Source organism: Neovison vison, chromosome 10 (genome assembly GCF_020171115.1).
Source record: "Neovison vison isolate M4711 chromosome 10, ASM_NN_V1, whole genome shotgun sequence".
NCBI classification, from domain to species: Eukaryota; Metazoa; Chordata; class Mammalia; order Carnivora; family Mustelidae; genus Neogale; species Neogale vison.
Genome location: NC_058100.1, coordinates 65,765,288 through 65,777,887, shown reverse-complemented (window position 1 = coordinate 65,777,887; position 12,600 = coordinate 65,765,288). Strand labels below are relative to the sequence as shown.

General features: G+C 42.2%; 1 protein-coding gene across 7 annotated transcripts in view; it reads left to right on the top strand.

Moving 5' to 3' along the window:
- Positions 1-1,422: 1,422 nt before the first annotated feature.
- The window catches only part of CD55 (CD55 molecule (Cromer blood group)), a 28,542-nt gene continuing 17,364 nt past the window's right edge, over positions 1,423-12,600 (top strand). For all 7 annotated transcript variants that reach the window (XM_044267516.1, XM_044267513.1, XM_044267511.1 and 4 more), the window contains exons 1-6: positions 1,423-1,522; positions 2,305-2,487; positions 3,949-4,140; positions 4,550-4,649; positions 5,737-5,822; positions 9,188-9,376. In XM_044267516.1, coding sequence (XP_044123451.1) covers positions 1,438-1,522; positions 2,305-2,487; positions 3,949-4,140; positions 4,550-4,649; positions 5,737-5,822; positions 9,188-9,376 — 835 coding nt within the window. In that variant the 5' untranslated portion in view covers positions 1,423-1,437. The remainder of the gene's footprint in view (positions 1,523-2,304; positions 2,488-3,948; positions 4,141-4,549; positions 4,650-5,736; positions 5,823-9,187; positions 9,377-12,600) is intronic.

The following is a 12,600-nucleotide window of genomic DNA, read 5'->3' as shown; positions in this document are numbered from 1 at the left end:
TAAAGCTCTTACTAACTGAAAAAGAGTGATCAAAAACATTTAGGAAAGAATATCAAGACTAGATGCCACAAATACCCCACATCTGACCCATGGACCAAGATGCATTTCCAAGTCAAGGATTTCATTGAACCAGGGAAGGTATTCCAGTGGATAGGAAACTGAGGATAGACTCCGCTAGCCAGACTCAGGTGAATTACTAAAGGGAAATGTTCTTGGGGTTACTCTCCATAAATGTCCTTTCATGTTTCTGACAGGGACAGAGCCAGTCCCAGGTGGGTGGGAAGGGAGACCTTTACTCTGACCAGCCTCATATAGATTTGTGCTGCCCAATGTAATCACCTGGAATTCTTTAAATAATCCTGCTGCCCCCTTCCCATCCCCAGAGATTCTAATCTAACTCGTCTGAGGTGTAGCTTGAGCCTCTGGATTTTTTTTTTTTTTTTTTTAAAGCTCCCCCGTGTAACTCTAATGTGTGGCTAGTCTTGCAAACCACTGGAATATACTTAACAAACCTTCCTCTTAAAACCACCACCCTATCATTTAGTTTTCTGGCGCTTGGTTTTTGTTTTGGCATTTTTCTCAACTCCCATCACACAGGCACACTCCACAGGACAGTGCGTCTCTCCCGGCAGTCTGACCAGAATAGTCCCAAAGCGGAATGCATGAGCTGTCCTCCCTGAATAAGGAGTATCCTGGCGAGGAAAGTGATTCCCACCCAATGGTCACTCCTTGCTGTATTGCTTGACCTGTTTTCTTGGGCCATTTCCCACTTGCTGTTTTCAGATTACCGGGTGTGCTAGGAGACAACACTGTTATTTTTTCCTATCCCTTGTTGGCATCTGACAGACCTCCAGTTGAAGGCAGCTGAAGGTCCCTGAGTGGGCACTCTTTATGTTTCCAGGGGCACTTGGGAACCCACCGCACTCTCTGCTCAGGCACTTTCTGCTCAGCCCGGCAGCACTCAGGAGCGCTGAATTACCTCTTAACCTAATGCAGATTTCCTGGCAGCAAAGCCCTTCCCTCTTGAGCCACGCCCCTCTCCTCGGTTCCCCCCAGCGTTCTGTTTACTTGGAAAGCAGATATTTACACGTCCAGATGGGAGCTCTTCGCAGGCCCCGCCCTAGCAAAGAGAGAAAGAGAGTCCAGGCGACCGGCGGGGGAGCCCCACTCCCGGCCCATTATCCCCGGTCCCCAGTCCAGGGTCTCTAGGGGAGGCGACCGCGAGAGCACCCCTCCCCGGCGCTCGCGCTGCGCGGCACCTGGTGCCGGCACACGCTCCTCCGCCCGTCTCCTCGCCCCACCCTTTGTGATTCACAGCCCCAGCCCCGCCCAGGCGCTAATTTAACCCGCCTGGCGGAACAGCTAGGCGCTGCTGCTACTTACCGCTGCTTGCTGGAGCGAGCTTCCACTTAACTCCCGTCCCGGTCCCCGCGCGCCATGTGCCTCCTCGGCGGGCTGAGCGCCCCGCCGCTGCTGCTGCTGCCGCTGCTGCCGCTGCTGCTGTGTCCGCCTACGGCGCAGGGTGAGTGGGGGCTGGGGGGTCCAGCCCCGCTGGGGGAACCCTGAGGCTGGGTGGGAGGGGCGGGATCCGTCTCCGTGACAACAGAGAAGTCTGGGGACCTGGGGAGGTGAGGAATGTGGACATGGGTAAATTGTTCCCGTAATCCTCCACCCCTACGGCTCAGAGCGCCTACTAGCACGATCCCTTGGGGACAGGGACGGGATCTCCGCTGCTAACCTGCAGTTTGGGGTCTTGCTGTGCCGGACTCCAGCGGGCGTGACTTCGGGAGTGAGGGGGGACCGTTGAGGAAGCGCGGGCTGAGTTGGCGGAGCAGGCACACCTGGGGAAGCCAAAGGGCTGGACTCGAAGAGTGAATTCTCAGTCCCCCAACATCTCTTTAGCAGTGGGAGGCCACAGCTGACCTCTGTCGCCTCTTAAACGGAGTCCACTTGTGGGCTGCTGGGGACGCGGCACGTCAGCCCGTCTTCTTTTCCAGGTGTGACGTTCCCCGGGGGCGTCTGTCTGTATTGTGCGCTTAGTAACAGGATCAATTCTAAACCGCTTTTTTTTTTTAATATTGAAAGAAAAAGGTTGATTCCTTATTTTAATACTGAATTAATTGACAAGACAGGCGCCTAGCAAGTCGTCGGCATGTCGGTTCAGCCACTGGATGGAACTGTTACCTGTGCCTCAGAAGCCTTTGGCTCCTTCCCTCCCCCCTCTTGCAAAAAGAATGTTGCTCTGAGCTGAAAAGTGTCATTTCCTTCAGTTCTGCTTTTCTTTTCTTTTATTCCCCTCCCTAGGTGACTGCAGCTTTCCCCCAGAGCTACCTAATGCCATACAAAGTGTGGGTGACCAACAGAGTTTTCCTGAAAAATTCACAGTAACATACAAATGTAAAGAAGGCTTTGTAAAGGTTCCTGGCAAGGCAGACTCCGTGGTCTGTCTCAACAATAAATGGTCAGAGGTGGCAGAATTTTGTAACCGTAAGCTCTTCATTTTTGTATATATACATTATGGGAATGGAATGTATCTGCTTAGCTTACTTTTATCCCTCTTCAGCATGAGTGGTAATTGATAGTTTTCAAGCATTATGAAATCCCAGGGTATGTATACCTGGCATTTCCCGCTGCAGCTAATTGACATTCCTCCCCAGAATAGATTCTGCTTCTTCATTAACAAGTTTGGGCTTTGAACTAATAGAGAAAATAACTCCTGAAATCCTGAACTAATAGAGAAAATAAACAATAGGTACAATTTAGGGAGTATATTATATATGAATATGTTTGGCAATCACCCCGTGACATGTAACATAGTCTTCTATGTTCTTAAGTTTCATTTTGTAAAGTAGGACTCATCAAGCACAAGTCTGTGGTAGCCTTTTAAAAAGCTCCCTGTATTTCCCTCGAAATCTATCACTAGATTCATAGTCCTATGGTAACTTTGACAGAGACGAGTAAAGGTAAGGACCTAGCTTTGGACCATCTGGAGTCCTAGAATGTATGGGAATTCTAGAAACTGCCTCAAGTATTTTATGAAACCAGGTGTGACATCAGCTTGAACCTTTGGGTTTTGTGTGTGCAAGTCAGAAGGCAGTGGTTGAAGTACTTAAGCCTTTGCACATGTATTATGTTTTAGAGTTTACAATGCTTCTGCATAGCTGACTCCATTGACGTCTCCATGGGTAGATGACCCCATGCATGGAGTAGGGACCCTTATTCCCATTCTTCAGTCAGGAAGTAGTCTGGGGAGGCAGACCCCCAGAAGTTAAGTAACTTCTTGAAATCAGCAGTTCTTACTCAGGAGAGCCAGGGTACCAACTTCAGTCTTTGGGTTATAAATCCAATGTCCCGTCCCCTCTACCATGTCTCTACACATTAATATTTGCCCAGATGTTACCATTTATAAGTACTTCTTTGTACACCACTGCTCACCTGATTCATGGACTTCTGAGTTGTTGTGAGAATGAAATGAGTTTATGTGTATAAAACATGGAGAAGTATCCAATAAATATTAGCTATCATTGTTAGTTATTGTTGTTGTTCATACTTAGCCCCAGGGGGTCTGAAGGAAACACTGTTCTGCTCTCACCCCTGTCCTCCTTTGGGCAGGCAGGGGTCACGGGCAGAATTGTGCCAGGCAACTATAATGGGTTATATTTCCTGAACTGCGGGCATGGTGATAGCTAGGTGCCAAATTAACTACTTAGGAAATAGAAGTATATATGTGAGTATGCTTGATGCGCTGTAAGTGTCATAGTGATATTAATATAGTGTCATATATCAATATAGTGTCATAGTGATATTAATATTTGATTAAATATCAAATGTGTATGAAGAAGTACAGAAAAGGGGGTGATGTAAGGTCCGGATAATTCTGGATCGTTATACCTAGATTGTCAAAGAAGGTGGTTTTAGTTACATTGTTGCTTTTGTTAATACTTTTAGGTAGCTGTGATGTTCCAACCAGGCTACAATTTGCATCTCTCAAAAAGTCTTTCACCAAACAGAATTATTTCCCAGTGGGTTCCGTTGTGGAATATGAATGCCGACCTGGCTACCAAAGGGACCATCTTCTCTCAGGAAAACTAACTTGCCTTCTGAATTTTACATGGTCCAAACCCGATGAATTTTGTAAAAGTGAGTATAATTTTTACAGAGTATTCGTAATCGTAGGGTTATTTGGGGAAATAATATTTCTTCCTTCATTCATGCTGGAAGTCTTTGTGTCCATATTATTATTTTGAGTATGATTCTGAAAAGAACCATTCAAGTAATTTTATAATTTTGTCTTAAATTAGGCCAACTAAATACTTGTGAGGTGGGAGTATTCATTTACTCACAGATTTCCCACTTAATTAGTTTAAGGTTACCTAAAATGTAATAAGTGTATATTCAAAATCTGGTGTATTATTTGAAACTTACAAAATGAAGGCAGGATTTTAGAAATTTAAGGATAAGAAATGTTGGTAGTTCAGATGATGGATCTGCTTAGAAGTACCTGATAATTTAATGAAAAAAAAAAAACTCAATTTGCACTCTCTTCTAGGAAAATCATGTCCTAATCCTGGAGATTTAAGACATGGTCATGTCAACATTCCAACTGACATATTGTATGCTGCAGTTATCCACTTCTCGTGTAACAAGGGGTAAGTTTTGGCATACTACATCTTTATACTCTATATTTAACAAATGCAAAAACCAATTAGGACTTAAGGTGGAAGTTTTTAGATTCGTGGTCAGTGTTTACAAGCTAGTCAACCAGCTCCTGTGCTCAAAGATCTTTCATCATGAGGCCGTCATGGTTAAGTTTAATAAAATGGAGGCAAGAAAGGACAATTTCCTATAACACCAAATTTTCTCTACTGTTAGATTTTTAGTACGTATATGATTCGTTATAAAATTTAAATGTAAGTAGTAAAGGAAAAATCTTGTAATAGGTTGGCGCTTGCAGAAATTAAATCCTTCAAATGTTCAAATGAAACCAATCCTTACTTTACCTAAATAATGAATTTGCATATTTTTTCCTGTATGCAAACTGCCTGTTACAAAATATTATGTGTTAAAAACATTTACTCCTAGTGTAAAAATGTCATGCTGACCTGAGGTCTTCTCTGAGTTCTCTATGTAGGAAAAAGGAGCTCACTCTTAAAAAAAAAGGTCTCCTTAGTGTCTCAGAGACAGCTGGAAACTTTTAATGTTCATTTTCTCATTAAATATCTGCGAATTGAATTATGTTATTTTACTTTGTGTGTATGTGGGTGTTCCTGCTCTTTATAAAATTAAAAATATCAACATCATGTGTCTCCTGTACGAAACAGAGATGCTTGGATCGTTGATAGGATTAATATCCAATCTGGGGAGTACCTGGAGCCCCTAACATATAAGTATATTCTATTATTCTGTGAAGCCTCTGTTGATCTTTAGAATTCAAGAAATATAAAATATTCAAGCATCTGTATCACTTTAAATGTTTCAGAACACTTTCCTGTTTTCTCACAAGGACCCCACCCAGATAAAAAACTTTTTGTGTCTTACACTTTTTTACCCTTTGGATATCACCTTTTCTAATTTAATTTTTTCTTTTCCTTTAAATGGCCATGTGAATTTTGATCAGCTGTTGTTTTGTCTCCCTCTACTGGTGTAGTAAATATTTTAAGATGACATTTTGGAGAATTTAAGGGAAGCCAAATGTGTGGATGGGACCTAACTTTTTTCCTCCCCTCATTGGTTTAGGTACAGGTTAGTCGGTGCAGCTTCTAGTTACTGTTCCATTGTAAATGACGATGTTGGCTGGAGTGATCCATTGCCTGAATGCCAAGGTAAGACTGAAAAAAAACCTAAACTCTCTAGTTAGTTGGACATCAAACTCATCATTTTTCTAGGATTCCGTATTGCCTCTTTTACGATTATGAACTGAGCTAATTGCCTATAAATGTTTTGAAATGGGACTGATTTTTTCATGATTAGAGAAATAAGTTATATAATAAAGAAGAAATATGATTTCTGCCCTTAGGAATCTTATTTTCTGAGGGAGATAGGGTATAGAAATAGTATCATAAATGCATGTATCCAGGGGTGCCTGGGTGGCTCAGTTGGTTAAGTGACTGCCTTTGGCTTGGGTCATGATCCTAGAGCCCCAGGATCAAGTCCTGCATCAGACTTCCTGCTCAGCAGGAGGTCTGCTTCTCCCTCTGACCCTCTCCCCTCTCAGGCTCTCTCTTTCTCTCTCTCACTCTCTCTCTCAAATAAATAAATAAAATCCCAAATAAATAAATAAATATTTTTTTAAAAATGCATATATCCAGTCAAATTTATATCCACTAAAGACATATGTCTCCTGAAAATTGAGAAGAGTAAAATATGTGCAACATATTTCTTTTTTTCTCTTAAGAAAAAATGCAATGCTTAAAAATGTAGGCTTTATTACTTCTCCCAACTTTACTAAAATTATCACTAAGTTCGGGGCACCTGGGTGGTTCAGTGGGTTGAAGCCTCTGCCTTCAGCTCAGGTCATGATCCTAGGGTCCTGGGATCAAGCCCCACATGGGGCTCTCTGCTCAGCAGGGAGCCTGCTTCCTCCTCTCTCTCTCTCTCTCTCTGCCTGCCTCTCTGCCTACTTGTGATCTCTCTCTCTCTGTCAAATAAATAAATAAAATCTTTAAAAAAAATTATCACTAAGTTCAAGTTTTTGTTATTATTAGGAGCAGAAAACTAGACTAGGCTTAAGGGAATTGACAGGTGAGTCTTGATTGACACACTGTGGTGCACACTGTGGTGGGGAAGGTATGGGGTCCGCTGATAGGGAGACGTACAAAAGGAAGTCTGGTCAACAAAGAGCTTGCAGGGGTGAGCTGGTCGCACCCAGGGACACCCTTGGCACACCATCTTGAGCTCTACCCTCCTATGTCTGCTACTTCCCTTTTTCCCATTATTAGTACTTCAAAATTTTCAGCATTACTACCCACTACCCACCTTTACCATTTCCACCGTCTAGTAAGAGATGTTGTAAGTGATACTAAAGTGCGTTTGGACAGCAAACTTACTCGAATATGTATCCGCTCTGGCACTGTGATAAGCCTCTAATGCATGTACTTACACAGCTTGGCCCACACGCTCCAAGACATGTACCCTGAGACCTTTCCCCCCATCCGTGTCTCTGAACTTTGGACTACAGGTGTACATATCAGAAGTATAGACTGTTCTCAACAATTGGGACCATGTGACATAGATACTAAAATTGGAATGATAGAAGATTAGCATGGCCCTTCAAGGATAACATACAAATTTATAGTGTTCCATATTAAAAGAAAAAAAAAAGAGGGAATTCCAAGGGCCACTTCCTAGAGCATGATTTACAGTGGGGTAGGGGAGCAGCTCTCAGGGAGCATACCTTCAGCCCTGCAGATACCCCACTGGTGGGGAGAAGCATAGTCAGAAGAGGGCCACAGCCTCTTAAAGTGTGGGAGCTGGTGCAGAAGTCCCGCTTGCCTGAGTTCAGAGGTGACACTGAAGACAGTGGCCCCCATTCTTGGACTCCATTGATGTTTGATCCACATTCTACCCAAAGTGATCCATCTGAAACATGGATCCTAAAGCTTGTACATGTCTCCTCATCACTTACAAAGTCCAGACTCCTTAGTAAAGCGTACAAGTGTCACCATGGTATGCCCACTTCATGCTCACGTCTTGCCCTCATACTTTAGTCTCTATCCACACAAACCTCCCTATTTTTCCCTCTGCTACTGCCCCTGCTTGGAATGCCCTTCAGCTCCTTCTTTGCTTAGCTTTTTGTTTTCCTTTGTTTCTTTTCCTTTTTCTTTCTTTCCTTTTTTTTTTCCTTATTACGGGTTTGCTCTGATAGACATTCTAGAAGCTTTCCGGGACCTCCCTGCTGGTTAACTGTTCTTGCTTTTCACACCATGGTGCACACTTATGTGATAAGCCTCGCTACTTTGCATTAAAATGAAAATCTTTGAATCTTTTTTGTCACTGTATTTTATTTCATCTTAAAGATTTTATTTATTTATTTGACAGAACACAAGAAGGGGGAGCAGGAGAGGGAGAAGCAGGCTCTCCGCTAATCAGGGAGCCCAGGGGAGGGCTTGATCCCAGCACCCTGAGCTGAAGGCAGATGCTTGACTGACTGACCCACCCAGGCACCCCTGTCGCTATATTTTAAGAACTACAACTGAATATTTTATTTAGTTTTGCAACTGCATTTATAGAACAGTGCCCGGTATGTGTTAGGTGCTCAGAAAGTGTCTGGATGGCACTGATGGCGATGTGCAGTCATGCACCTTAGCCCCGTGTGAAGCAGATGGGCCTGCTCTGGTTCCTGGCTTTGATTGGGGCCAGGGGTCTAAAAGTTACTTACAGGTTTGCTAATATTCTCTGGTTACCTAAGGCCACTTGATGCAACATAGTTGACATACACACGTGATCCCCCTGCTTCCCTCGCTCTAGACAAGGTGGAGCCACTGCATTTTTTTTTATCAGAGCTACTGCCAGGGAGGGGCCGCTTTTTATAATATGACCAGAATAACTCTGCTTGTATCTGTTTTCCAAATGCAGCTGCTCAGTACATTTACTTGAACTAAAAGGCAATGTGTCAACATATGCTTAAAAAAATTTTTATCCTAAGAGTCAAAGTTTAATATTGACACATCAAAACGATCTATTCCTGCTTCCAAAGTATGCCACTTGATTTCCAGGCTCCTTTCATCTGGCATTCTTTCCCCTGGAATGCAGAGCTATGCCCTCTTCTCTGCTCTCTTAGCAGAAGGGTATATCTTAGTATTAAGCTCAAGTTCCATATCCTCCTAAAATGCCCTGCTTTTACCTCTGAACTCCGGCAGTATTTGCTTTCCCCGGCACAACTGTGATACGTAATGTGTGAGGACTTTATTGTAATTCTTGCTTCACATATATGTTCTAAATCTTACTTCTATACGTTGGTCTCAAAGTTAGCATTCATGTTTTACACCATTTGTATCCAAAGCTCCAAATACTCTACTCATGACTTAATAGGCATTTCTAAACTCCCTGGTTGATAATGCTGAACTTAGAAAAAACGGTCGATTTTCACTTTTTTAAAATGTTATTTATTAACATGCTTTAATCTTACTTAGTAAAGTAAGTAATTGGCAGTTCTATTAATGTTAATTATTTTGGAATTTTTTTAAAGAAATTTTTTGTCCGGAACCACCAAAAATTAGCAATGGAGTCATTCTAGATCAACAGAACACTTATGTGTATCAACAGGCTGTAAAATATGAGTGTATAAAAGGCTTCACCCTGATCGGAGAGAACTCTATTTATTGTACTGTTAAGGGTGACCAAGGAGAATGGAGTGGCCCGCCGCCTGAATGCAAAGGTAATGAGTTTGCAGTGTTGTATTTTTGTTTTCTTTTTACCGGTGGGTCTCTATTTGGACTACGGAGATTCTGTGAACTCCCTGAGAAATGAATGGAGAATGTGGTATATACACCTATTTGTATCTTTGTAGGAGGGCACAGTTTTTCGTCAGATTCTCAGAGGGGTCTGTGACTTTCCAAGAAGGAGGAAGCACTGATACTGGAGAATATGTGGTAACATATGAATAAAATAAATACCCATGGTACATAACACGCACACAAACGTGCATGTGACATATCTCATGTTTTTAGTGAGTTCGCTTACATTTGCTGTTTCTTACCATATCACTTTCAATAAGTTAATACAAAAGGCATATAAAATGGTTGATTTTATTTGGTTAGGAGGGAATCTTAGACTAAACCGAGGGATCTCGCTAGTGATCCTATTGGCGGGATTTGTTTAAGCAACGTGACATTTAAGTGCCAGTGTGACTCGAGCGCCTTTTGTAATTATACTTGGAATTATGCTAGCATGAATTTTTAAATATCAGTGCTTGTTAAAAACAGTTGTTTGTCACAAATAGTATATGTCAGCAGTACAGTAATGTTCAAACCATGCAGACAGGTATAAGAGGTAAAGTAGAAATCTCTCTGTCCCTAGTCCTTCTCTCCGAAGTAACCATTGTTCACAAATGTTTCCATTTGGTTCTGGAAAATAAACATACATACATGTATTTATTTTTTTCAGTTGTAGCAGTTGTATGGATATATCATTTATTTAACCTATTGAGGGAAATTTAGTTTTTGATTACAGGTTGGTTTTTTTTTTTTAATTATTATTACAAAAGATACTGCAAAAAATACTGGGCATCTGGAATTGCACAGGTGTGCAAGTATATTTCATATAATAAATTCCTTGTAGCATAGTTACTAGAGCAAATGTATGGGCGTTAAACTTTTTTTTTTTTTAAAGATTTTATTTATTTCATAGACGGAGATCACAAGTAGGCAGAGAGGCAGGCAGAGAGAGAGGGGGAAGCAGGCTCCCTGCTGAGCAGAGAGCCCCACGTGGGGCTCGATCCCAGAACACTGGGATCATGACCTGAGCCGAAGGCAGAGGCTTTAACCCACTGAGCCACCCAGGCGCCCCTGTGCATTAAACTTTTAACGGATGTTACCAACATTGTTTCCAAAGAAACTGTAGCAGTTTACTCTCCCAGCAATAGTGGATCACTGTGCTGGCTCTCTGCTCCCCTAATGATAATGCTTATTATGATGTGGAGATGTGACAACTGCAAGGGGAAAATTTCATTATATTATTTGACTTAATTTAATTATGGGAGAAGTTTGATATGGGTTCACTTCTTAATCTGGCTATGTGACACACTCATATTTATTTCCCCCTATTTTATTAAATTAACTGTTATTCAGAGTTTACAAGTCTAGGGTGGTGCCCCAGTAGACCATGGTAGGCCAATATTTTCTTTACAAATAACCACAAAATCTGGATAGATTTTTTTTTTTTAAGTCCCATTTTGAAAGGCATGAGATACAAGGGTGGGCACAACCAGGACTGAAGGAACTAGAATTCCTGGGGGAGTGGACAGGGAAGGCAAGCCACTCTGAAGTGCACCTGGGCCTAGGATCCATCGTGACCCACAGGAAGACCACTGCCAGGAAAGAGAGAAACTGGCAAAGTGGTTGTGGTGGACTAGAAAAACATACTGAAAATTGAGTGCAGAGCGAGTTTTTCCCCAAGGGCTATTGCTGATTTCTGGGGCTGCAGGGGAGGCTGAGGACTTTGACCCAGAGCTTCCAAAGTACAAAATGAAATCTCTCAGACCCTTATGGTATTTGGGCAACAAATTTAATAGGAAGAAGCTTGGATCAAACACACACTCTTGTGCCCCTTAACACAGTTGTGCCCATTTTGAAGCTGGGTGGGGGAAGGAGACTAGATTGCTGGGCTGGGGACCCCTGAAGGACAGACCTGGATCTCCCACAGTTTCTCAGAGTTGAGGAAATAAAGATTCCTGGACTGTTGATGAAAAGCCCAGGGGGACAAGTCCCAAGGAGCAGAGGCAAGGGTAGAAGTAGACTGAGTCTTACTAAGTCTTACTAAGGCTGAGCTCAGTCCCTCATGGGCTGAGGATGTGATCACCTCCAACCAGTCTGCTTATCAGAAAAGAAGACCTCTCTTGGAAGATCATACCATCTGAATGTTTTATATATAACATCTGTAATACAGTAAAAGAGTTATTAGACATGGAGAGAAGCAAGAAATTATAACCAAATCAGGGGAAAATAAATCCAGATAAAGGAGATCCAGATAACTGAGTTAGCAGATGACTTTAAAAGAGCACTTAATATGTTTAAGGTTTTCAAGGAAGAGAGAAATAAAAAATTTCAGCAAAGAAATGGAACCTATAAAAGTAGAGTCAAGGAGACGTTCTGCAACTGAAAAATGAAAAATCTGAAATGAAGATCACGATAGGTTTAACAGTGATTTGGACCCAGTATTAGGAACAGGAAGGAAAATTCATTAATAATGCCCAGAAGCGGGCGCCTGGGTGGCTCAGTGGGTTAAGCCGCTGCCTTCGGCTCAGGTCATGATCTCAGGGTCCTGGGATCGAGTCCCACATCGGGCTCTCTGCTCAGCAGGGAGCCTGCTTCCCTCTCTCTCTCTCTGCCTGCCTCTCTGCCTACTTGTGATTTCTCTCTGTCAAATAAATAAATAAAATCTTAAAAAAAAAAATTAAAAAAAAAATAATGCCCAGAAGCACAAAGAGAGGGGGGAATGTAAAGTACAGACAAAAATTAGGAGGTATTTGAGACATGTGAAACTGTTCTAACATAGGTTAGCTAAGAGGAGAAGCAGATGGAAAAAGAGAGAAAGAGGAGCAGAAATATTCAAAGAGATGACAGAATGCTCCAAAAATGATGAAATACATCGATACATTCCAAAGGTTCTCAGGACTCTAAGCTGAATAAAACCAGTTCCCGGCATTTTGTGGCAAAAATTTTAGCAACTCAAAACAATGATAAAAGCACCAAGAGACAAAAGACACATTATCTTCAAAGGAGCAACACAAAAACTGACCACAGGCATCTCGACAAAAATTATAGAAGCCAAAGACCAATGAGAAGAAAGCCTTCAAGTTAAGGATAAGAAAATGAGTGCTCACCTAGGATTCTTTAGCCAATGGGTATATCCTTTAAAATTGGCAAATGAAAATGTTCTCAC